General features: G+C 44.5%; 1 protein-coding gene and 1 pseudogene across 3 annotated transcripts in view; both read right to left on the reverse strand.

Annotated features, from left to right (window-relative positions):
* Positions 1-26,640, reverse strand: part of SRCAP (Snf2 related CREBBP activator protein) — a 53,280-nt gene that overhangs the window by 26,087 nt on the left and 553 nt on the right. For all 3 annotated transcript variants that reach the window (XM_027771711.1, XM_014587699.2, XM_027771712.1), the window contains exons 2-17: positions 24,872-24,945; positions 23,267-23,529; positions 19,898-20,149; positions 12,559-12,744; positions 12,203-12,343; positions 10,554-10,776; positions 10,164-10,438; positions 8,929-9,019; positions 8,449-8,538; positions 7,483-7,686; positions 7,067-7,392; positions 6,785-6,962; positions 6,096-6,232; positions 5,704-5,873; positions 5,370-5,562; positions 84-220 (exon numbers count right to left, since the gene is read on the reverse strand). In XM_027771711.1, coding sequence (XP_027627512.1) covers positions 84-220; positions 5,370-5,562; positions 5,704-5,873; positions 6,096-6,232; positions 6,785-6,962; positions 7,067-7,392; positions 7,483-7,686; positions 8,449-8,538; positions 8,929-9,019; positions 10,164-10,438; positions 10,554-10,776; positions 12,203-12,343; positions 12,559-12,744; positions 19,898-20,149; positions 23,267-23,320 — 2,657 coding nt within the window. In that variant the 5' untranslated portion in view covers positions 23,321-23,529; positions 24,872-24,945. The remainder of the gene's footprint in view (positions 1-83; positions 221-5,369; positions 5,563-5,703; positions 5,874-6,095; positions 6,233-6,784; positions 6,963-7,066; positions 7,393-7,482; positions 7,687-8,448; positions 8,539-8,928; positions 9,020-10,163; positions 10,439-10,553; positions 10,777-12,202; positions 12,344-12,558; positions 12,745-19,897; positions 20,150-23,266; positions 23,530-24,871; positions 24,946-26,640) is intronic.
* Positions 17,329-19,168, reverse strand: LOC106734829 (single-stranded DNA-binding protein, mitochondrial pseudogene; annotated as a pseudogene).

Raw genomic sequence — 26,640 nt, forward strand, 5'->3', positions numbered from 1 at the left:
AAGAGTGATAGTAAATGGGACATCCTGGCAGCCACCTTTACTCCAAGCTAGAATCCTAAGGCCCATCCTTGGTCCTCCCTTACGTGGTCTGTGCCATGAAGTCATCATATAGACAGCGTTGTCGCTTGGAGAGCCGGCAGCGGATGACATGCTCATACTTTTTAGGCATCTGCTTCTCAACATCCACCTTTACTCGACGTAGCAAAAAAGGACGCAAAACCTAAAAGCAAATAAAACACGAGACTGACAGAAGAATGGCAGGGGGATCAGCAGTTAGCGTAATGGCTATGTCGCTGGACTCCCATGTAGCCGACCACGGTTCGAGTCCCAGACAAAGTGGCCAAGATCCCAAGAGGAAAATGGAGGAAAAGGAATTGTGGTGTGGCCATCCCCCCTGGGGGGTGATTTCTCACTTTCTGTCTCTCTGTCTCTCTCTATTTTTCTGGTGAGCACACGCGCCCTATAGTGAAAACCTCTCCAAAAAAAAAACAAAAAAAAAAAACAGAAGAATGGCAGGCACTGAGCCCTAGCCTAGCTTTTCTACCTCAATCTTGGTCTGATAACCAGCTGAATGCTGACTTAGCCCATAAGCAAATACTCATGGAGTCATGCGGCATGCCAGATACCAACCACAAAATAATGAATCAGATGCAAACCCTTCTCTCAAGGAACTTAACTCTCTGAAGAATGCAAGAAATAAAAACACTGATACCATACCTTACAGGGTGATACAGGAAGTACTGAAGTCATAGAAGACCAGTTAAATACGTAGGAGAGATGACTTAAATTACATTTCAAAGAGTAACTATAAGTTCATAGGATTATAAAAATAAAGGAAGAGAAACCCAGAACAGGCCTTGAAAGCTTAGAAAATAAATGACAAATCTGTAATCTCAGGAGTTAAAAATCTGATAGGACATGATGTCTATAGTGATATGGATGAAGTGATGGGAGACAAATGAAGGAAAAGCAGAAGACAGACTACCCTGTAACTAGCTTGATTTAACAAATAATGCTGTGACTGACCAAAATGGAGTAGAAATTACAAACTATAAAGATCAGAGATATTTGGCTAAAAACAGAATGAGTTCAAGAGAAACTGTCAACTACTCATGTCTGGCCAGATCCCACATGGCCAACATCTCAGTTTGAATCAAGGCACTAGCGACTTGAAAAACACTCTGGGCACATGTATGCACATGCCCCAAATCTCAATAGGGTGAAGAAATAGAGAAGGCATTGGGACCAGCAGGTGGCGTGGTGGTAAGGCGCTGGACACTCCCACACGGCCGACCATGGTTCAAGTCCTGGACCTGGTGGCTTGCTTTCTCACTTTCCCTTTCTCTTTCTCTGTGTCTGTCTCTGATCAAATTAAAGTAAATTAATGAAATTTTTAAAAAATTTAAAAATACGGAGGAAAAGAAATAGAGAAGGCATTGAGAGACATGACCATTGTCAACTGCAAATGCTTTCTCCCTATTCCTCACGGTTAAGTGCATGCAGCACCTAGCAAAATTAATTAATTAAAAAAATAAAATCAAGTAAGAACCTTAAATGTAAGTAGAGCAACCTACAAAGTTAAGGGATTAGGGCTAGCCAGTGGCATGATGGTTAAGATGGCAGGATCCCACTTGACTGATTTCATGATCTTTTTTTTTTTAAGAGGTTTTCGCTATAGGGCACGTGCGCTCGCCAGACAGAGAGACAGAAAGCGAGAAATCATCCCCCAGGGGGTATGACCATGCTGCAATCCCTTCTCCTCTAGGGATCTTGGGCATGCATGCACAAGCGCCCGGCATGAGTTTTAAGCCACTGGGTCTGGGACGCGAACCGCAGTTGACTACATGGGAGTCCAGAAACATAGCCATTATGTTAACTGCTGGTCGCACTGATTTCATAATCTGACTCCTGGACCCAGAGGCTTGAAAAACATACTGGGCACGCATGCACACATGCCCAAAATCATAAAAGGAGAAAGGATTGCAGCATGATCAACCCCCAGGAGGTAATTTCTCACTTTTCTTCCTACTCTCTCTCTCTCCTGTGAGTTAACAAGTCTAATTAAAAAAAAAAAAAAAAAAAAAAGTGAAGGATAGCATACAGCATGCTGATTAGGATACTGGACTCCCACATGGCCAAATAAAGTTTGAATCCTGAATCTGGCAACTTGAAAAACCACACAAGTGCATGTGTGTGTGTGTGTGTGTGTGTGTGTGTGTGTGTTTGTGTGTGTATGCATGCTCCAAAATCTCAAAAGAATGGAGAAGGGACTACAGCATGGCTGTCCTCCCTGGGGAAGTGATTTCTCACTTTCCCTCTCTCTGGGTCTCCCAGTAAGAGCAGGTGCCCTATGGCAAAAATCCTTTAAAAAAAAAAAAGAAAAGAAAAAGAAAAATTGATTAAATTTTAAATGTAAAGGGATTAAAAATACAAATTAGGGACCAACGAATGGCATAATGGTTATGTCACTGGACTCCCACATAGTTGACCATGGCTCGAGTCCTGGACCCAGAAGCTTAAATCTCTTGCCGGGCACACACGCATGTGTGCGTGCCCAAGATCCCGAGAGGAGAACAGAGAAGAGATTGTAGCATGGTCAGCCTGCGGGGTGGTAGGGGACAAAGTGGGCTGGTTTCGTGCTTTCTGTCTATCTCTCTGGCGAGCGCATATGCCCTGTAGCAAAAAAATCTAAATAAAATAAAAATAAAAATAAAAATTAGAGACCATATAACGGTTATGTTGCTGGACTCCCGTAGTTGACATAGTGCGAGCCCTGGACTTGCAGACTTAAACTCAAGTTGAGCTCGGGGAACCAGCAGTTAACGTAATGGCTATGTCGCTGGACTCCCACGTAGTCGACCACGGTTCGCGTCCCGGACTTAGAACTCATGCCGGGCGCGTGTGCGTGCGTGCCCAAGATCCCGAGAGGAGAATGAAGGAGAAGGGATTGCGGCGTGACCATCCCCCCTGGGGGGTAATTTCTCGCTTTCTGTCTCTATGTCTTTGTCTGTCTGGCGAGCGCAAACGCCCTATAGCGAAAACCTCTCCAAAAAAAAACCAAAAAACCTCAAGCTGAGCTTGTGTGTGTGCATGCCCAAAATCCCAAGAAGAAAATGGAGAAGGGATTGTGGCATGACCATCCCCCCAGAAGGTGATTTCTCGCTTTCCATCTCTCTCTCTCTGGCGAGTGCACGCACCCTAAAAAACTCTTTAAAAAAAAGGGGGGGGGGAACCAGCAGTTAGTGTAATGGCTATGTTGCTGGACTCCCATGTAGTCAACCGCAGTTCGTGTCCTGGGCCCGGTGGCTTAAAACTCATGCTGGGCACGTGTGCGTGCATGCCCAAGATCCCGAGAGGAGAATGGAGGAGAAGGGATTGCGGCGTGGCCACTCCCCCTGGGGGGTGATTTCTTTCTGTCTCACCCACAAACACACGTACCCTAGAGCAAAAAGCTCTTAAAAAAAAAAGTGGCTTAAAACTCATGCTGGGCACGTGTGCGTGCATGCCCAAGATCCCGAGAGGAGAATGGAGGAGAAGGGATTGCGGCGTGGCCACTCCCCCTGGGGGGTGATTTCTTTCTGTCTCACCCACAAACACACGTACCCTAGAGCAAAAAGCTCTTAAAAAAAAAAAAAAAAAAGATGGCATAGAGATTAAGGTAGCTGGATCCCACGAGGCCCATTATGCAGTTCAAGTCCCTGACCTGGTAGCTTGAAAAACACTCCAGGCACAGTACATACCCAAATCCTGAAAAAGTAATGGAGAAGAAATTGCAGCCTGGCCAGCCTCCCTGGGGGGGTGGGGGGTGGGGGGATGATTTCTTGCTTTCTCAGTCTCTGATGAGCATATGCACCTTTTTGGTTTTTTGAGAGAAAGTAATTTTTGCTATAGGATGTGTGTGCGCCCGGCATGAGTTTTAAGCTACCAGGTCTGGGACTTGAATCGCAGTTGGTTACATGGGAGTCCAGCACCTTACGCACTACACCACCTGCTGGCCCTGAACACGTGCGCCTTACAGCAAAACAGAACAAAACAAAACAAAAAACTGTAAGGCATTATCACATACGACATAGTCTAAGCCTTACAAATAAATATTCCTGTGAAATAGGTAGACGAATAGGACAAAAAAGAGATCAGGGCTGGTCCCGTGGTGCAAGGATTAGGCACTGAACAGAAAAGGGAATATCCCACGCAGACAACTGGAGTTTGAATCTTGACCCCATGGACTTCACATCAGACTTTGAGAGCATGCCCAGGATCCTTAGAAGATAATTAGAGGAAAAAGGGTGATAGTGTGCCAGCTCCACAGCCTGGTTAAGGGAGTCAGATCCCACATAGCACAACACATGCCAGGTATGTACATGTGTACAACCAAAATCCCAAAAAGGAGGGAGAGATGGAGGAAACGGGACTGCAGTGAGACATTCTGTATAGGGGACGTTTGCTCCTTTCCCTCTCTCTCCAGCGAGCACGTAAGCCCTATAACACAAAAAAGACTGCGGCATGACCATGTCCTCTTGAGGAGTGCTGTTTCCATCTCTCACTTTCTCCCATGTGCACACATATGCACTACCATGAATAAAAATAAAAACTTTTTTTTTTAACAAAACTAAAGATCAGAATACTGAAAGATGTCATTATTAAAAAGCTAGGCAGAGAAAAGGAGCCCAGACAATAAAAGAAAAAACCGGGACCAGCAGGTGGCAAGGTGGTTAAGATGTTGAACACTCCCATATGGCCAACTTGGTTCAAGTCCTGAATCTGCTGGCTTACTTTCTCACTTCCTCTCCCTCCCTCCCTCTCTCTCTCTGGTCAAATTAAAACAAATGAATGAATAAAGTTAAATAATTTAAAAGAGAGAGAGAAAAAGAGAAAATGCATCAAAAATACAAAGGTGAGGGACCAGCAGGTGGTCCAGTGGTTAAGGCACTAGACTCCCACATGGCTGACCATAGTTCGAGTCCCAGACCCAGCAGCTTGAAACTCATGCTGGGACATGTGCGTGTGTGCCCAGAATTCCAAGAGGAAACGGGATGGCAGCGTGGCCATAACCCTAGGGGATGATTTCTTTCTGTCTGTCTCTCGCTGGCCAGTGCATGTGCCCTATCTAAAAGGTGAGAAAAGCCAGGCAAAGAGAAATACAAATAGGGACTGATCATTAGTACCATTCTACTCAAAGAAAACCGAATATATGAACATCACCATTAAAGAAAACAAGGACTAAAATTAAGTCACTCAATTTGGCAACCAGTTTGACAACTGGGTTAATTCAGTCCAGTGCCAAATTCCTTCTCCTCAAAAGTTTTCTAGGTATTAGTCTTAGTTTCTCACTATTTCTGTTATCCCTGACAAACTAATGTAAGCCCTACCTTGTGGAGGCGTTTGACCAGACCTTCATTATACTCTTGGCTGCCTTCAATCATGCCAGTTAGGGGATTAGAAAACCATTCCTTGAACTCGCGATGAGACTGGAAGACGTGGGGCATCAAAAAGTGCATCAAGGACCACAGCTCCATAAGACTATTCTGCAAGGGAGTTCCGGTCAGGAGTAGGCGCCTTTGGCTGCAGAGAGACAAAGAGAATCAGAGGGAAAGTGGTCAGCAAGGTCCCAATTTTCTGAGCATCCTTGATGCTACTCCTCAACCCAGGCAGGCCACCCTTTAGGACAAGCAATGACTTCCACATATCTTTATCCATCTCTACCTATTGAAGTTGAGCAGTGACTGCCAGCGCTGTGACTTGAAGTTCTTGATGTTCTGAGCTTCATCCAGAATTAGATAGCGCCAGTTTTTGCGGCGGAAGGCCTGATGGTCCTGCAGCACCAGCTTGTAAGATGTGATACATACATGGAAAGCATTGGGCTTGGTCCAGCCCTGAAGTATCAAAGAGAGAAAGTAGCAGATAATGGGGTATCAAGTAAAGAGGACAAAGGGTAGATATGCTAAGAAGGTACAAAACTTAGGTTGGAAGAAAATTTCTCACAGCAAAATGAAGCAAAACAAAGAGGAAAGAAAGGAACTGATCTGAGGAAAAGGTCTAAAAAAATAAAGGCAGCATTAATAGGTAAGAAAGTGACTATATACAGAGGATCGAACCTGCCGTTTGAGCTTCCTCTCTTTCTGGGCTCCATAGTAAGTGAGAATTTTAAAGCTGGGACACCAACGTTTCAATTCCATCTCCCAGTTCAACATCACACTGGTGGGAACAATGATTAAATGGGGACCCCAGTTACCTGTTTAGCAAAACAATGAAAGACTATTAGGAAATGTAAACTTTGTGGTTCTGGTTCCTTATATGTAACCCTGACTACTCTGTCCTTCTTTCTTTTAGATTTTTGCCATAGAACATGTACACTCACAGAGAAAGAGACAAATAGAGACACAGAGAGAGAAAAAGTGAGAAATCACCCCTGGGGGGACACCCATGTTGGCACTACCCTCTCCTCCAAGGTCTCCTCAGGACCTCAGGTGTGCATGCATGCACACACGGGCACACACATCCAGCATGTACTTCAAGCTGCCAATCCAGGACTTAGCAGCAGAATTGGTCATGTGGGATCCAGCACCTTAACCATCATGCCACCTATGGGCCCCACTCTGTCCTTCTAATGGCTCCTTCCTGTTAATCCTAGCACCTGTGCTGTCTTGTCTATATCATTATTGAACAAAGCCAATAAATTTACCACCGTGGCAATAAACTAGCAAGCAAATATTTCACCTTCCTACAGCTGCAGATACCACTAAACAGGCTCTTCCAGTTGGTTAGAAGGGCCCTTTCTAGTTACCTTTCTCACAGGCCAAGTGGGCAAGCAGGGAGATGGTCTGGATTGTCTTTCCCAGCCCCATCTCATCAGCAAGAATGCCATTAAGCTTCTTCTCATACATAGTAACCAGCCAGTCCAGACCAATGTGTTGGTACTCCCGGAGCTGGCCACGCAGAAGCAGGGGAATGGGCGTCTTCACCTACCAGGGAAGAAAATGAGGTAATGCAATAGAACTGAGGCATCTGTCACTGGGAAACAGGAAAATCAAGGTAAGAGTAAGTAGACACTGGGACTTTGGGATACCTGGGTAGTGGCCAAGGTGTAACCCTTGGGCTGGAGACTTTCAGCTGCTGCAGCAATGTCAGTAATTTCTTTCTTAGGGCCTAGAGTGGTGGTGGGCCCTGGAGTGGGAGGCCCACTACCCCCATCTGCCTCACTCTGCTCTTCATCCCGGGCAAGTAAGTACTCCACCCCAAAATCATCATCTTCCTCCTCTTCATCTGTTTGGCTCTGTGACTGGGAATCCTCAGACTCCTCAGATTCAGATTCCTCTGATTCTGAACTCCCACTTGTTTCTTCCTCCTCTGTGTGCTCATCTTCTTCATCCTCACTCTGCTCCTCAGCAGAGTCTAAAACACAAAACCAAGGCTGAGTACTCACCATATTTGCCTCTCCAATGCCTGCCCTCCTCAGCTCCTGCATCATGACCACACATTCACCTGACTGACTGCTACTATCCTCCTGAGGAGCCCCTTCGGTTTCTATGGGCCCCTCTGCTTCACAATCAGAGCTGTTAGCCTCAACCTCATCATCTTCTTCTTCCTCTTCCTCTTCGTCTTCACTGCTCCCAGATCCTGGGGCAGAGGCATCAGAAGCATAGGCTCCTGCATATCGCTGCAGAAGCTCCTCCATAGATAGCTCACCTATAGGACAAATGAAGAGTAATAAGCTTGTTACTTTAAGGGAAGTGATCTGAGTGTTACCACTTCATTTTACTTAGGGCTCTATAGACACCGACAGGCCCAGGTCCCATGGAAGGCAAAGGAATTTACTTTTATCACCCAGCTACCCAAGTCTACAAACCTGGGCTAGAACCACAGGAGGTGCTGTTCCTCCTAGAAAGAACATTATCAACCTTGTGAACTTCCTCTTCAAGGTTCAGGTCAAATAGCAGCAGTATCTCTTTATAGTCAATTTTCTTCCTCATATTAGTATACCTTATTAAAACTTATAAGCAATCATTACTTGTTACTTATGTGCGTGTGTATATTTTTCCCCCTACTGAATTATTTTTGCAACAAGGTGTGTGCATTTGCCACAGACACAGAGACAGAAGGTAAGAAAACACTCCTGGGTGAAGTGACCACACCACAATCCCTCCTCTTCCATTCTCCACTTAGGATTTCTGGAGCACACACACGCAACCAGCCTGAGTTTCAAGCCGCCACACTCAGGACTCGAACTGCGGTTGGCCACATGGGAATCTAGTACCTTAAGCACTTCAACACAGGCTAGCCCTTATAATTACCTGTTTTAAGTCTTTGTTACTTATTACTTATAATTATTTTTTAAGTCTTTGCCATTACACCTGAAGTTCCTCTAGTACATTTATTTTGTTTTCCTCTGGCATTCTACAAATAGTAGTCACCAAATGAACACTCATCAACATGTCTAGAGAATGTCACCTTCTCGAGCCAACTCGCTAAGCTCCATGGCATGATCCACCTCCCCTTCCAACTGTTCCTCAGCTGCTATGGTGTCCTCTTCATCCTCCGCTAGGAAACAAAATTAAATAGGATCAATGCAGATAATAGTCACAAGACACAGTCCAAGTGCAGGAGGTTAGAGAGTCTTTAAAGGGGTAAGGGAAAACAGAATAAAGAGAACAGGTGGGACCAGCAGATGGCATAATGGCTACATCACTGGACTCCCATGTATTCAACTGCGGTTCAAGTCCCAGACCCAGTGGTTTAAATTCATGCCAGGCATGAGCGCGTGCCCAAGATCCCGAGAGGAAAATGGAAGAGAAGGGATTGTGGCGTGGCCATCCCCCCTGGGGGGTGATTTCTCGCTTTCTGTCTCCCTGTCTCTCTCTAGCAAGTGCACATGCCCTATAACAAAAACTTTTCAAAAAAAAAAAAAGAATAAAGAGTAACAGGCCTGACCTTCATCCTCATTGGCAGTAAACTCTTCATCGTCTTCATCTGGATGCCAAGGCTGTTTGTTGCGCTGTGTGACAGAAGGTGAGGGCTTCACCTGTTTGACAAAGGATGTAAAGGGAAGCAGCTAGGGTTAGAGTGGCAGGAGAAAAGAGCCAGGTTGAATAAAATGTCACAGAACTGACTCTGTCCCAATGAGTGACAACTGCTTCTGGTACAATCCCATGGCAAGGATGTGATCAAGGATTTTCTCTCAGCACCAGTTACCAAACCCTGGCCCCACTGCCTAGAGGAGGACCTATGAGTGTGCCAGGTAAGAATGAAAGGCCTGGCAAGCTGTTGTCATGATAAAGTGGCTAGATCCCACATGGCTGACTATGTGGTTCCAATCTCAGACCAGGAAGCTTGAAAAACACTGGGGAGCCGTGTGCTTGCCTGCCCAAAATCCTCAGAGGAGAATGGAGGAGAAAAGACTACAACTACGGCCATCACTCCAGGGGTGCTTTCTCACTGTCCCTCTCTCTCTCTCGCTGGCAAATGCACACGTCCTATAGCAAACAAATAAAATTACTAAAGGCCCCCAACACCATCTATACACTCAGACATGTGGAGAAACAGAGCACGTAGGTCCAGAAAACACTTCGAGGTTACCATGCCAGCTTACAACCCTCAAGCCAACAACTTGGGTCATTTCGCAGAAGTGTCAACTAAGAGCCAAAGCAAGTACTTTTTTTTAAGATCATACAGTTAAGAATAAAGTACAGAGACCAACAGCTAGCTGGACTCCCATGTAGTCGACCGCAGTTCGCGTCCTGGACCCGGTAACTTAAAACTCACGCCGGGCACGTGTGTATGTGTGCCCAAGATCCCAAGAGGAGAATGGAGGAGAAGGGACTGTGGTGTGGCCATCCCCCCTGGGGGGTAATTTCTCGCTTTCTGTCTGTCTGTCTGTCTCTGTCTGTCTGGCGAGCACAAGCGCCCTATGGCAAAAACCTCTAAGAAAAAAAAAAAAAAAGATCTTCATACACTTCTCCTCTTTCACCATAGCATCAGAAATTGCCAATCCCAGGCTATAACTGCCCTAAGCCCAGATACTTCCCCAGCCATTCTCAAATGAGCCAAACAGTTCTTAACCAGAGAAGATTCCTGAAAGCAACAACTGCTGTCATAGCTCAGAACTAAAACACTGAACCTTCTCCCTCTACTATTCTGAATCCTCCCTCTACCCCTTCTGCCTATACCTCCAACACCCGAGAGGGCTCTTCTTCGCCACCTTCTTCAGGACCATCTTGGGTGTCACTATCATGAGATGAAGGTGTTTGAGAGGGACTGGAAGGCCCTCCCAGCAGCTGAGGGGGGAGGGAACGGAGCAGCTCTTCCAGTGGCAGTTCTCCCTCACGTCGAAGCAGCTCAATCTCACGCCTCTGGGTCTCTGCATCATTGCCTTCCTGTTGTTCTTCAACCTCAATCGTCTCCTCATCATCTTCCTCCTCCTCTTGGGGCTGGAAGTCCCCATCTATAGCAGGAGAATAAGGTCACAAAGTCCACGGGCCCTGCAAGCCACAGGGTGAGTTTTTCAGCTCTGGAAAGGGTAAATGGGGAAGAGAAACAGTGCCAAAGAGAACACACACCTTCATCATCTAGCCGGGAGGCAGGGGGTGGAGGACTGGAGGCAGCTGAGGAAGAGCCAAGACAAGGGGAAGAGCCAGCTTTGCTGGAAGTTAGTGGCTGGTTGAGACTCTGAGACAGAAGGTCTGAATACTTTTCAGTCTGCCCCACAATGAAGTCCAGATGCAAGTCCAGGGCTTTTTTGCGTTTTTCCTCAAGCCGAGACTGCTGCTTGAATTGCACCACCTGCCACAATCATAAATAGAACTAGTCAATGATAACCATTTTTTTAATGTACTTTTCCACCAATGTTTAGGAAGGCAAGGTCCTGAGCTGGCCTTCCAGGAGGAAGCTAAATAATCTTAAAAGACACATGATTTAATACGGGGGGTTTCTGAAAAAAAAAAAAAAAAAAAAAAAAACCACAAAGGGGGATAGGGAGAGAAGAACCAGTTGTCAGGTGGCTGGGAAAGATTTGCAAATACACCTGAAGCCAGATCTTAAAAAATAAGCATGTGGGGGCAAGCAGGTGGTGTAGTGGTTAAGGCACTGAATTTCCATGTGGCCAACCACAGAGAGTCCCGAACCCAGCAGCTTGAGACTCACACCAGGTGCGTGTGCATGCATGCATGCATGCACAAAATCCAAAGAGGAGAATGGAGACAGGACTGAGGCATAGCCGTTTCCCCCAGAGAGGTAATTTCTCATTTTCCCTCTGTCTCTTCAGTGTCTTGTGGCAAAAAAAATAATAAAACAAACGAACTAACAAAAAAGCCCCACAAATGATGAGACATTCTCAGCACCATAAAGAGCACATGTAAATGGCCAGAAATGTGCAAAAAAAGATGTACTTGAGGTAGAAGGAAGAAAAAAAAAGAAACTGCCAGGAAACAGGACTGAAAATGTAAAGAGAACCCAGGGAACACTTGAGAAATAATTACAACTCAATATACAGGCAATAGGGATGTTGACAGTATTTGAGCAGACACAAGGCACAAACAGGTTTTAGAAAAAGCTTGCCAAGGGGCCGGCAGGTGGTGTGGTGGTGAAGGGCGCTGGACTCCCAAACGGCTGACTAAGGTTTGAGTCCTGGACCTGGTGGCTTGCTTTCACGCTCCCTCCCCCCTCCTCTCTCTCTCTCTCTATCCCTCTCTGGTCAAATTAAAATAATAAAGTTAAATAAAATAATTCTTAAAAAAGGCAAAGAAAAAGCTTGCCAAATGCCTTGTAAAGGACAGATATCCTAGAGGGGTCAAGAACTCCTGTTAATAATCCCCAAAGGCAGGTCCCATATTTGGTATCTATACTTTCTTCTTCACACCACTGAATACTACAAAAGTCCACTGCACGGCATAAATGTCATTAGCTGCTTAAAATTATTTTAGATTTATTTAACTGCATTTATATATATTTATTCTTAGTTTGCTATCGGGCCCATATGCTCACCAAAGACAGAGAAAGAGAGAGAGGGAAGTGAGAAAGCAAGCCACCAGGTCCAGGACTCAACAGCAGGCAGCCATCTGGGAATCCAGCCACCATGCATGCCACCTGCTGGGCTCAGCTGTTTCAAATTACAATATTCACTCCTTCAGGTAGACGTTTTAATAATGCTTACTACTATGCCACAAACCTAACCCAAGGCCATTTCCCACTCCCAATCCCTGTTGCCTACCTTTTCCACATTACTCCAGAACTGCCTGACATCTTTAGCCATGGTAGAAGCAATTCGACGCAGCTTAGCTTGTTCCTCCCTCCTGGCTCGTTCCTCTTTTTGACGCTGCTCCTCATGGTGCCGAATCACCATGCGCACCACCTATGGGAATTAGGGCCCAACATGAAAATACTCAAAACTATGTCTTCCCACTCATCTAACCATAGGGAGAAAAAAAAAGCTGAAGGATTGACTTTTGACTGTAGGAATCATAAAAGACTTGACACCACCTGGTTTGGTTCTCCTCCAAATAACCTACCCATCAATGAATATACTCTTGGAAAGGAAATGGAAGGCAGACCCAATTGAGAACATACCTTACGGGCCACACCCCGTTTCCAACGTCGCTCCTGAGCAAAGTCAGCAGAGAGCCACTGCATCTCTTCACAAAGATAGTCCCAATGGCCTTTGGGGCGTGGGGGTTCTGGCACTTTAGGCAGCCTCTTCAGTGACCAGAAACCCTCCTTCCGCAACTCAGCAATTCGAGTCTCAATCTCGGCTTCCTAAGAGCAAACTAGGTTAAGCGACAATTTCTGAACAATCTCTATTTCACTGCTATGGCTAAATTCCTAAAAACTGACTAGGCTATATTTCATGATGATGTGTAGTCCACATACTGATCCTACAAGTAGGTATTATGCCCTTCTCAGATAAGAAAAAAACCCAAAGAGATTACGTGATTTGCCTAAGAACACACAGGTAGGAAGTAGTAAGAGCTGAGAATAAAAAAACAGATCCATAGAGGGTCAGCCAGGTAGTGTGGTAATTAAGGCACCTGGATCCCCACACTGCCAACTGTGCAGTCTGAATCCCAGACCTGGCAGCTTGAGAAATGTACTGGGCACCTGTGGATGCATGCCCAAAATTCCAAGAAATCCAGCAGGTATTCTGGAGGTTAAGGAAGCTGGATCCCACATGACCGACTGAGCAGATGGAGGGCTGGACCTGGTGGCTTGAAATCACATCAAGAACTTGTACAAACTTGCCCAAAGTCCTGACGAGTATGGAAAAGAAGGGACTGTAGCGTGACCATCCCCCAGAGGTGATTTCACACTTTTTCTCTCTCCCTATATCTCTTTGGTCAGTGCATACACCTAACAGCAAACTACCAAAAAAACAAACTGAACAACAAAAAAACTCCCAAGAGGAGAATGGAGAAGGGACTACACTGTGGTCATTTTGCCTGGAGGCGTACTTTGTCATTGTCTTGCAAGCATATAAACCCTATAGCAAACATGAAAAATAAATTTCAGACAGACCTATAGAGAGCCAGCCCTGTGGCCTAGTGGTTGAGGGAGCCTGATGTTACATAGCCAACCATGGTTCAAATCCTGGTCCAGACAGTCTAAACAACATGCCAGACACATGTGTGCACCCAGAATCCCAACAAGGTGGAAAGATGGGAAAAAAAAACAGATTGTGGGATGGCCGTGTCCCATTGAAAAAGGGCTTTCTCCTTCTCCTTTCTATCTGTCTGACATGTATATACACCCTCTAGCAATTAAAAAAAAAAAAAAAGACAAGACATTTGAGGCCAGCAGATGACATAGTGGTTAAGGTGTTGAACTTCCACTTGGCTGACCCCAGGTTTAGCCCTGGACATGGCAGCTTGGTTTCTCATTCTCTCTCTCTCTCTCTCTCTGGTGAGTGCATGTGTCCTGTAGCAAATGAAATAATAATAAGTAATTCTAAAAAAAAATAAAAAAGACATTTGTTCTCCAGACACAGGATTTCAGACTTTTTTCATTATTTCACACAGTCCCATAAGCAAGAGTTGGGAAAATGCCCCAAGTGGAGTTTCCGAGAGAAGCTGGGAGCACAACTTCCTGCCTTCAGATACAAGAGTTCTTCATCACCACAGAATTGTACTTACTCAAAGCATACTCATGCTGCATTAACCTTCCAAGTAGGATACAAAGTCCAATTTACACAATCCTGTTTTATAAAAAAGACTATTTTTGGGGCCAGTGGGTGGCATGCTGGTTGGGGCACTGGACTCCCATATTACCAACCACTGTTCGAGTCTTGGACCTGGCGGTTTTTCTTTTTTTTTGAGAGGCTTTTGCTATAGGGCGCATGCACCGACCAGAAGACAGAAAGAGACAGAAAGTGAGAAATCACTCCCCAGGGGGTATGGCCACGCCACAGTCCCTTCTCCTCTTGGGATCTTGGGCACGCACGCACACGCACCCGGCATGAGTTTTAAGCCATCGGGTCTGGGATGTGAACCACGGTTGACTACATGAGAGTCCAGCAACATAGCCATTACGCTAACTGCTGGTCCCTCTGGTGGTTTACTTTCTCTCTGCCCCCCTTCTGGTGAGTGGACACACCCTACAGGAGATTTAAAAATAATAATAATGATAAATAAAATTAAATAAATAATTCTGAAGAAAGTTATCTTAATAAAAGACTACTCTGTGTGACAGCTTAGTGGCACAGCAGTAATTTGCTGCTCAGACAAAGCTGAAACCATACAGGAGATCATGGTCTTGTTCCCCAGAGGACTGTAGATGCCAGGTATGTGTACCCATGATTCTACTAGCAGGAGTTGAAGATCATGGTGTGAGAAGCAATTGGGTGTGTTCGTCTATCTTTGTAAAAGAAAAAAATTTTAAAAAAAAATGTTATCTGTGGATCAGTCAAATGGTGCAGTGTTTAAATAAACTCTGTGCAAAGTGAGCTAGATCCCACATGGCCAATCACTGTTCATATCCCAGACCCAGTGACTTGAGGAACACTCTGGACACGTGTATGCCCAGAGTCACAACAAGTAGATAGATGAAAAGGAAATTTTAGTGTGTCCATGTCCTATCTTGTGAGTGCTTTCTCCCTCTCTGGCAAGCACACATGCCTTCTAAAAAAATTAAAAGTAATGAGACCAGCAGTTAGCATAATGGCTATATTGCTGGACTCCCATGTAGTCGACAGCGGTTCAAGTCCTGGACCCGGTGGCTGAAACTCACGCTGGGTGCGGGTGTGTGCTTGCCCAAGATCCCGAGAGGAGAATGGAGGAGCAAGGATTGCGGCGTGGCCAACCCCCCGGGAGGTGATTTCTCACTTTCTGTCTCTCGCTCTATCTCTCTGTCGTTCTGGTGAGCGCACGCGCCCTATAGCAAAAACCTCTCCAAAAAAAAAAAAGAATAAAAAAAAAATTAAAAGTAAATTAAAAACACCAAGTGCACTGGTGTGCGCCCAAAATCCTAACAGCATGAAGAAATGGAAGAGAAAGAATAGTGGTGTAAACACGCATCATTGAAAATGTGCTTTCTTCCTCTCCCTCCCTCTCTCTCTGGTGAGCACATGCACCTTCTAGCAATTGAAAAAAGAAAACATAAAACTATTTGAACAATTTTTTTTAAAACTCACCGGAGACAGAGAGACCATAATGGAAGATAAAGTGAGATCACTGCCCTGAGAAGAGATGGCCACGTCACAATCCCTTCTCCTCCATCCTCCTTTTGGGATTTTAGCATGCACACTCACACACCTGGCTTGATTCTAAAGCTATCAGGTCCAGAACTTGAACTACCCAGTTGGCCATGTGGGATCCAGTGCCTTAACCTCTAGGCTACCTGCTAGCCCCCCCAATATTTTTAAACATAAGTGACTTAAAATTAAGGACATGGGACCAGCAGGTGGTGCGGTGAAGGCACTGGACTCCCACTTGACTGACCGCGAATCAAGTCTTGGACCTGGCGGCCTACTTACTCACTTTTCTTCTGTCTCTCTCTGGTCAATTAAATAATAATAAACAAAATTAAAAACAAAACAAAACAACTTGGGACAACTGCTCTCGTCATTTCTCTTTATAAAAACTAAATTAGGGGCCAGCAGGTGGCGCAGTGGCTAAAGGTACTAGATTCCCATATGGCTGACATCAGTTCGAGTCCCAGACCTGGTGGCTTGCTTTCTCACTTTCCCTTTCTCTCTGGTTAAATTAAAAAACAATAACAAATGGAATTAAACAAATAAATCTAAAAACAAAACAAAACAACCCACTAAATTAGAGGAAATGACAACTAGAGATGAGACAGGGAAATAAATATCCTGAAAGTGAAGGAAACATCAAGATATGGTTATTGGGGCCAACATGCAGACATGGTGGTTAAGGCACTGGACTCCCACATGGCTAACTGTGGTCCAAGTACCAGACCTGGGGTCCGGCAGGTGGCGTGGTAAAAGGACACTGGATTCCTACTCGAACCACCGTTCAAGTACTGGATCTGGTGGCTTGCTTTCTTACGCCCCCAGCGCTGTCCCTCTCTGGTCAAATTTAAAATAATAATAATAATAAAATATATAAAGTTAAATAAAATAATCTTCTTAAAAGATTATTAAAAAAAAGAAAAAGTACCAGACCTTGAGGTTTGGTTTCTCACCTTCTCTGTCTTGTTCTTCTTTCTATGATTAGCACAGATACCCCATAGCAAATTAAAAGAAAATGGTAATAAATAAAATTAAATAATTTTTAAAGTAGACATAGCTATTAAAAGGCCAGTAGGTGGAATGTAAAAAAAGCACAAGATTCCCACATGGTTGACTGCAGTTTGAGTCCTGGACCTGGCAGCTTGCAAACTGCAATAAATAAATAAATAATTCTTTTTTTATTAAAAGATTTTTGTGATAGGGCACCTGTGCTCGCCAAAAAGACAGATAGAAAAAACAAGAAATCAGTCCCCAGGGGGGATGGCAATGCCATAACCCCTTCCCCTCCGTTCTCCTCTCAGGATTTTGTGCATACACATACATACATGAGGGTTTTTTTGTTTTGTTTTTAGTATTTAAAAGAGTATTTTAAGGGACCAGCAGTTAGCGTGATGGCTATGTCGCTGGACTCCCATGTAATCGACCGCGGTTCAAATCCCAGACCTGGTGGCTTAAACTCACACCAGGCATGTGTGCATGCGTGCCCAAGATCTGGAGAGGAGAATGGAGAAGGGATTGTGCCATGGCTATTCCCCTTGGGGGGTGATTTCTCACTTTCTGTCTCTCTGTCTCTCCCTGTCTTTCCAACAAGTGCACACGCCCTATAGCAAAAACCTCTCCAAAAAAAAAGAGTATTTTAATTTTTATCCTCAGAAACTATAAAGACTATACATGATTTGGAAATGAGACTGTACCAAGCAGTGACCGAAGAATCATCATCCATTCTACACCTTCTATTTGGTCTGATCATTCAGAAATGCAGTGTTATCAGCTATGACTGTTGTTGCCTGTCACCTCTCATTATTTTTATCTGTGTATTCACCACAGTCTACTTCCCCTTCCACATAAATTCAAGACCCCTTTTTAGCATACTGATTTGCCACATCTCTGAGGCCTGAGAAGAATTCTGTTATTTTTTGCTGTGTTGTCTCTGTCTGCCATCACCCATTTGGTACACTACACTGTCCCTTGATCTCCCCATCTCATTTGTTGCCAAAGAAAACATTGTGAATGAATTTTTTTCTTCTACCTGTGTCATGACAGGGTCCTGACCCACTTGCCCAAGTAACTGCACACAATCTGGAGATCTTTCAAGAATCAGACTGCTAGCTATTGTAGATTCATGTCTTACAAACTAACAAAGTATCTGTAATACAAGTCTTCAAAACGTGGCTTCTATTTTCTTTTCTTACAATCTAATCTTTAGGCCTTTCCTGACCCTCTAGCCCCAACCCGTACAAGAGTTTTAAGCCACCAGGTCCAGGACTTGAACTGCAACTGACCATGTGGGAGACCAGTGAAATAACCATTATGCCATCTAGTCCTAGGGAAAAAAAAAATGATATGGGGGGCTGGTGGCACCATGGTTAAGGGTGCTGGACTCCACATGGCCGACTACGGTTTGAGTCCCAGACCTGGCGCTTACTTTCTCACTTTTTCTCTCTCCACTCCCCCTGTCAAATTACAGTAAATAAATAAATAAATAGTTTAAAATTAGAAAAAAAAATAAAAGATATGGTCATTAGACAAGAGGCTCTCATATTAGAGCACATGTTGGAATTGTCTCAAGTTAAAACAGATTTCTGAGCCCCACACTCAGGAGTTTTAAATAGGCAGGTAGAGAAGGTGTACTAAAACCCTGCCATTCCCATGTTTCTAGATGATGATAATGCTGGACCAGCGATTATATTTACCACTAGATAAATGTAATATAGGCTGCAAAATAGAAATGGTAAGTAAAATTTAAAAGCACATGGGGCCAACAAGTGGCATGGTAGTTAAGGTACTGGATTACCACATGGCTATCCACAGTTCCAGTCCTGGACCCAGCAGCTTGAAAATCATGCTGGGTAAATATGTATGTATACCCAAAATCCCAAGAGAAGAATACAGCAAAAGGGATTGCAGCATGGCCATTATCTCTTGGGGGTGATTTCTCACTTTCCATCTCTCTGGCAAGTGCATGTGCCCTTTGACAAAAACCTAAAAAGACCCCCTCCCCCCCCAAAAAAATTGAGATCATCAGTTTGGGCTGTCCCTGCAGCCTAGTGGTTATGGGAGCCAGATCCCACATGACTAGCTACAAGCTTCGAATCCTGGCTCTAGCAGCTTAAAGAACCCACCAAGCACATGTGCATACATGCCCCAAATCCCAACAGGATAGAGAAATGGAGAAGAGACAGAGGTGTGACCATGATTTTTCCCTTTCCTTATCTGATAAGCACTCACCCACTCTGATAATTATATATATATATAAAAGCTTATAAAACACTTTAATGTTTCTTTCTTTAAACCTCATATAGTATTGGGGCCAGCAGATGGCATGGTGGTTAAGGCGTTGGACTCACACATGGACGATTGTGATTATAGTCTGAATTCCAGACCTGGCAGTTTGCTCTCTCACTTTCTCTCTCTCTCTCTCTCTGCTGATTCTTTTTAAAAAAGAGAAAGAAAAAAAGAGAAAGAAAAAAGGAGAAAGAAAAACCTCACACAGTCCATAGTCTGCTATATTATCCTTATTTATTTTTTTTATTTTTTTTTATTTTTAGGTATTTGCCATAGGACATGTGTGCTTGCCAGAGACAGAGACACACAGAGAAAAAGTGAGAAATCATCCCCAAGGAGGATCCTCCTCTTGGGATTTTGGCCATGCATGCACATGTATCCAGAGTGAGTTTCAAACTGTCAGGTCTGGGACTCAAACTGCAGTCAGTGATATGGGAGTCCAGCATTAACCACTATGTTACCTGGTGGCCCCACACCATCCTTATTTATTTATTTTTATTAGATTTTTGCTTTGAGATGCGTGCGCTCACCAGAGAGAGACAGACACACATACGCAGAGACAGAAAGGAAGAAATCATCATCCCCTGAGGGGACGGCCACAATATAATCTCTTCACCTCCATTCTTCTCTTGAGATCTTGGACATGAGTGTACATGTGCCCGGTGTGAGTTTTAAGTCACAGATCTGGGGCTTGAACCGTGGTCGGCTACATGGGAGTCCAGTGACATAACCATTATGCCATTTGCTGATCCTACACTATCCTTATGTTAAAGAAAAGGAAACTAAGGCTCGGAGTTGAAGTACTTGGCTCAAAATCACAAAAGTTAAGGCAAAGGCTTATATCATATATCCACGATAAGGAAACATATGTAAAATACCCATGGGACACAGAGTTGAGGAAAAACACCCCCACAAATCCTCACAAGTGTTCCCAATACCTACATGCTTGGCCTGCTCTGCAATTTCAGCATGGCTCTTCTCCCACTTTGGGCCCTTGTTGGCCAGGTCAGCAGCCTGGGGTAAGCTGAGCCCCTCCAAGGGCACTGTGGCAACATCTGGCTGGCCTGGTGGTCCATCGAGAGAGGAATCTTGAGTTATATGCTGGGGGGAGATACCACCTGCCCCACTAGAGGCTGGGGAACTGGATGAGGCAGGGGACACAGGATTGCTGCCTGTCATGCCGTCCGACACCATCTAGAAAAGTGGAAAATAATGGAGAAAATAAATGCTTAGCACTATGCTAAGTGTTTTAAAAACATTATTTCATTTCATCTTCATATGAAAAAACTCTGGAATACAGTATCAATGTCATTATAATACAAACACTCGTGATAAAGTATTTATAAGGTACTCAAGACAGCAGATTCATTTATAATATGTCCTTGAAACACAAGAGTTATATTTTGACACATAGCTCCCAAATTCAAGATTATTACTGTAGCATATGATTTCAAATTCTAACAATCCCTTCAGAGCCTCAATGATTTCACTCACATAAATCTCTTTATTTTTCCCCATTGTCACAGCAATTATGGCAGATAAATACTTAACTATGCATATTCCTACACAATACATTTGACCTAACACAAAATTCAACAGAAAACAAAAAACACCAAGACACCAAGATATCTAAACCTCTTCACTAGGGGAAAGAAGAAATAGTCGCTGTTTTAATCTCTTCACTAATGGAGTTGAGTATAGTCACTATCGTCAAAGCAGTAAGTAGTAAGAAAAAAAGACCAGCAAAAGGCATAATGATTCCATTGCTGGACTCCCACATAGTCAACCAGGGTTCAAGTCCCGGACCTGATGGCTTCAAACTCATGCCAGGCACCTGTATGTGTGTGCCCAAGACGCCAAGAGAATGGAGAAAGGATGGTGCCGTGGCCATCCCCCCCGGGGGTGATTTCTTGCTTTCTGTCTCTGTAGCAAGTACATGTGCCCTACTGCAAAAATCTCTCTTAAAAAAAAAAAGTAGAAATAAAACCCTACTTAAATGCGGATACTCAGGGAACCCTCTAAATTAGCTTGAGTGCACAGCCTCATATTACACTACTAAACTTCTACATCAGCTAAAAGACAGAAATTAGTATGTAAAAAATTTTATCAGCTGCTCAGGAAAGCTACAAGTATAAAATCTATAAACATCAGAAGCCTACTGTACACAAACCTAGACCTGCCCAGTTTCTACACCATCCCTTTTTTCCTAACCCCCACATGTTCCTGGTATGAGAAAAGAATGAACCCTCCACATCATCTATAGTCTTATCCTATTCCAGTCTTGAAAGAAGTTGAACTACTCACAAAGCATACAATCTCAGAAGCATACTATCTCACTACCATTCCAACCTAGTCTAATTCAACCTTTTTCAGGTTACAAAGACCTTTTACACTTGGACTTTTTATATTAGTGTAATGGAAATCAACATAACACTTATGTCCAGCAGAACATTATAGTCACATTCTGTTGGACATTTCTCGCTTTCTGTCTCTCCAGCGAGTGCATATGCCCTATAACAAAAATCTCCCTTTAAAAAAAAAAAAAGAAAGAAATAGGGGCCAAACAGGTGGTATAGTTGCTAAGACACTAAACTCCAACCTGGCCAACTGGTTTGAGTCCCAGATCCAGTAGTTAAATCTCAGGCTAGGCATGTGTGCCCAAAATCCCAAAAGGAGAATGTAAGAGAAGGGACTGTGGTGTGGCTATCCTCTCTAGGGGATGATTTCTCACTCTCTCTGTTTCTGGCGAGCACACATACCCTATAGAAAAATAAAGAAAAGAGGGACCAGCATAATGGCTATGTTGGCATAATGGCTATGTTGCTGGACTCCCATGTAGTCGACCATGGTTCGAAAGCTGGACCCAGTGGCTTAAACACACGCTGGGCGCATGTGCGTACATGCCCAACATCCCAAGAGGAGAATGGAAGAGAAGGGACTACAGTGTGGCCATCCTCCCTGGGGAGTGATTTCTCACTTTCTGTCTCTGTCTCTCTGGCAAGCACACAGACCCTACAGCAAAAACCTCTCCAATAAATAAATAAATAAATAAAAATTTTAAGAACAAAGAAGATAGGGAGGGTGAGAGGGAGGGAGGCGGTTAAGGAAGGATGCCACATGCTTGACTTCATAGTTCAAGTCTTCAACCTGGTATCTTAAAAAATACACCAGGCATATGTGCATTCAGCTCAAATTCCCAAAAGAATAGACAAGGGGACCAGCAATAAGCGTAATGGCTATGTCACTGGACTCTCACGTGGTTGACCGTGGTTCGAGTCCTGGACCCGGTGGCTTAAAACTCACGTCGGACGCATGTGCGTGTGTAACCAAGGTCCCGAGAGGAGAGTGAAGGAGAAGGGACTGAGGTGCAGCCACCCCCCTGGGGGGGGGATTTCTCGCTTTCTATCTTTCTGTCTCTCTCTGTCTGGCTGGCTAGCACACGTGCCCTACAGAAAAAAAAAATAAAAAGAATGGACAAGGAGGGAATGCAGCATGATCATGACTCCTGGAGGGTGCTTCTTCATATCCCCTCTGTCTGCCTCTGGTGAGTACGTGCACCCTCTAGTGAATTAAGAAAAAAAAATTCAAATAAAAAATAAAAAAAGAACATCATGGACCAAGAGATGGCACAGAAGGTAAGGCAGTTGGATCCCACATGGCTGACTGTATGATTTGATGTGGTGGCTTTAAAAACATACTAGGGGGACCAGCAGTTAGTGTAATGGCTACATTGCTGAACTCCCATGTAGCTGACCACGGTTCGAGTCCCAGACCCGGTGGCTTAAACTCATGCCAGGCACGTGGACGTGCATACCCAAGCTCCAAGAGGAGAATGGAGAAGAAGGGATTGCAGCATGGCCATTCCCCCTTTTGGGTGATTTCTCATTTTCTGTCTCTCTGTCTCTCTCTCTCTCTCTCTCTGTCTTTCTGGTGAGTGCACGTGCCCTATAGCAAAAATCTCTCCAAAAAAAAAAAAAACACAGTAGGTGCATGCACATTATGTTCCCAAAAGATCAAGAGAATAGAGAAGGAATTGTGGCATTGCCATCTTCCTTGGGAGGGGTGATTTCTCACGGTAATTCTCTCTCTACCTCTCTCAACAGGTGAGCACACACGCCCTATGGCAAACTTAAAAAAAAAAAAAGAGTATGATCAAACAGCTTGAAATACTAAAGCCCCAACTACCTGAGTACCAAAATAATCTCTCTACTCAGATATCTAAGTAGATAAGACCTGCCACACTTCTTCTACCTCAGACCCAGCAGTCCACAAAGCAGAAGCAAAAAAGGAACTCTCTCCCAACTTTCAAACCTGTGTCTGTAGGACTGGGAGCTGAGGGTGAGCAGTGGAGGGGCTGCTCTGCATGGTCCCACTCCCAGGCTCCTTGTTGGATGCCTGAAGAATGACTGGGTTGTTATCACCACTGCTGCTGGCCGAGGGGCTGGCGTCCGGCTGCAGGGCATGCTGGGAGCTGGCCTCATTCTGGGCCACAGGCCACCGGGACCCGCCTTCCAGGGCCCGGGGCCCACCAGGGCGTCCCAGCCTCCGCTCAGGTCCACCAGCTTCTGGAGCACCTAAAGTAGGATTTAGAAAGGGTAGAAATGTGATTTGAGATTTAAAAAAAAAATGTTTTTTTTTTTAAGTAGAAATGTGATTTGAGATTTAAAAAAAAAAATGTTTTTTTTTTTTTATAAAAAGGAAGAAGCAGCAGCTCCATAGCCTAATAGTTAGTGAAGGCAGATACCATATGGCTAGCTGTAGTTCAAATCCCAGCCCGAGAGACTGAAAAACATACTAGGCATATATGTGTATATGCCCCAAATCCTGAAATGATGGAGAAATACAGCAGAAGGGGTTGCTGCATGACCACACCAAATTAGAAGGTGTCCTTTCCCACTACAGGAAGCACATGCAACCTCTGTTACTCAAAGAAAAAAAAAAGAAAACCATTAAAGAACAATGATAAACCAACTGATTACTAACTACATCTCTTAAGTACTTACTGTGTGTCAGACATCTAAGTATTTCCTTGATGTATCCTATAATTCTCATGGCTACCTTACCATAAACCATGTGCTTCTCACACCATAACAAATATGCACTTAGTTCCTCTATTAAGGATAGAGCCATGTGGAAAAGACACCTGACTTAAAATGAAACTTATATTCTAACATTACCTCGACTGTAAATTAAGAAAGCAAGAACCAAAAAGGTCAAATGACTTGCATAAGGCCACATAGTAAGAAAGTGGTAGACAGGGGCCAGCAGGTAGTGTGGTGGTTAAGGCACTGGACTCCCACGTGGCAGACCATGGTTCAAGTTCCAGACCTGAGGGCTTCCTTTATCACTTTCTCTCTCTCTCTCTCTCTCGCTGTGTCTCTCTCTGGTCAAATTAAAAATAATAATAAATAAAATTAATCTTTAAAACAAAAAGAAAGTGGTAGAAGGACTTAAATACATGTAATCAATGCCAACCATGGAAACTGCCACTGTCTCTGGTAGAGCCAGGATGACCAGATTTTCCTCTATACACACCCCAATTCTGTTGTACCACTATCATCAAATGAGGAGAGTAGAAGGGTGACATGCAATATTCCCAGTTTTTCAGAGCAAAAAACCCACAAATAATAACCTATAATTTTCTCATCTACTTCTCTCTTTGGCAATAGCATACACAATGGTAACAAGGCCTGGCCTCAGTGGCATAGGCTACAGCTTGCTAAACTGCAGTGTTAGAAGCCATACCACCAACTGCGGGTTCAGATTCTGAGTTGACCTGAAAAATATGCTGGGTATCCATGGGCACTGAGGAAAGGAAATGCGGTCTGAAAAGACCCTAGTGAAAGTACCCCCCTTGTGAATACATATACTCTCTCATGAACAAAACGAACTTAAAAAAAGTATCTGAAACCTCACCTGTGTGAGCTGAGACCACACCCCCTGTGAAGGTCTGTACTTCCACGGTGCCGCCGTACTGAGGAGAATCAAGCCTAAAACAGAGCAGGAGGAAAACAGCAGTGATGAATCAATCCATCAAAGCTTATTATTTACTCCAGTCTTTTAAAACTTTTAAATATATGCAAGTCAGTTTGAAGGCTGGAAAAGAAAAGACACTATAGTTGGAAAGGCTCTTACTTCATAAAAATCATGATTTCAGCAAACAATGTTTTGTGAGAACTGAATTCTGAAAGATTAAGATTCTGACTTGGGAGTAGTGAAAAGGAAAGTTTAAAAACCCTAAGTGGGGCCAGTCTCCTGGCCTAATGGTTTAGGGAATCTGATACCACATGGAAGAATGCAGTTCGAATCCTGGTCCTACTAGCTTGAAAACATCATGCCAGGCATATGTGCATGTACACCCAAAATCCCAACAGGATGAAGACATGGAGCAGAAGGGTTTGTAGTATAACCACACCCCATGAGGGGGATGCTTTCACCCTTTCTCTCTCTTACTCTGACCAGCACATGTGCTATAATAAAATTAAGATAAATATGTTAAAAACAAAACACCATAAGTATAAAAGTCTCCAAGCACACAATGGAGGGCAAATAAAGCAACAACAACAAAAAAAGCTGTCACATCCATAAGCTCAAAAAGATGCTGCCTGCCAGACAGCCCACTTGCCTTATCAGTCACTTAAAACAGTCAGAAATAAAAGTGGAGTGGGACCAGCAGATGGCATAATGGATACATCACTGCACTCCCATGTAGTCAACTGAGGTTCAAGCTCAGACCTGGTGGCTTAAAACTCACTCCAGGAGCTTGTGCATGCGTGCCCAAGATTCTGAGAGGAGAAAGGTTTGTGGTGTGGCCATCCCCCCGGGGAATGATTTCTTGTTTTCTGTCTGCCTGGTGAGTACACGCACCCTATAAGGAAAACCTCTCAAAAAAATAAATAAATAAGTGGAGTAAAAGTGGAATGCACAAGAAGAGTAAATATAAGTATGTTGCTCACAGGAGAATCCATCCAGGATTCAGGAAGGGCCCTGTGAATCCTACACCTGCACCAAAAAGCACTTCTTGAAACCCAAGAAATACTGCAAGATTTTAAGGTGCAGTGAAATTTGAGAAAAGCCACACACTGAACCATGCACTGGAAACAAACAGGGTGAATTCACACAAGGCCCGGAAGTGTTTCCCCAGTGTGTAAGGAAATTCCTTTACCACCTTGCCGCCTTTGATTTACTCCTTCCACAACAGCACCCTAGCTAACCAGAATCCAAGAAGGCTGAACTACTGACTCCAGCCTTCATGAGGGTCTTCCAACTCCTCAGAGATGACCCAGCGTGACCCCTGACCTCTGTCCAACTTGCCACTAGTCCTGATAGCCCCGCCCCCTCCTACACTCCCACCCCACCCAACGTGCGCGCCAGACTGGGGGAGGGGCCCGCGCGTGCGCGGCTAGAGGCGGAGTGAGCCGGCTGCGCGCACGGCCCGGGGGCTCCCGCCAGAACCCAAACCCACGCACAGAAGGGTCGCAGAGCTAAGAAGCCCCTCATCCAAGCCCGTCAGGGAGCCCTCTCACCCCATCACCAGGCCGCGAAAGTCTGAAAGAAGGGAGGGTTCATGCTGCCAGGTCCTGGTCCTCTGACTGGATATGGTGGGCGCGCGCCTCAACTACTCGTCCCACTCCCCCCTCCGTCTTCCCGCGCGCCCCCGAGGGGGGGGTGGGGTTGGGGGGCGG

The sequence above is a fragment of the Tupaia chinensis genome, unplaced genomic scaffold (assembly GCF_000334495.1).
Source record: "Tupaia chinensis unplaced genomic scaffold, TupChi_1.0 Scaffold000231_1, whole genome shotgun sequence".
Lineage (NCBI taxonomy): Eukaryota > Metazoa > Chordata > Mammalia > Scandentia > Tupaiidae > Tupaia > Tupaia belangeri.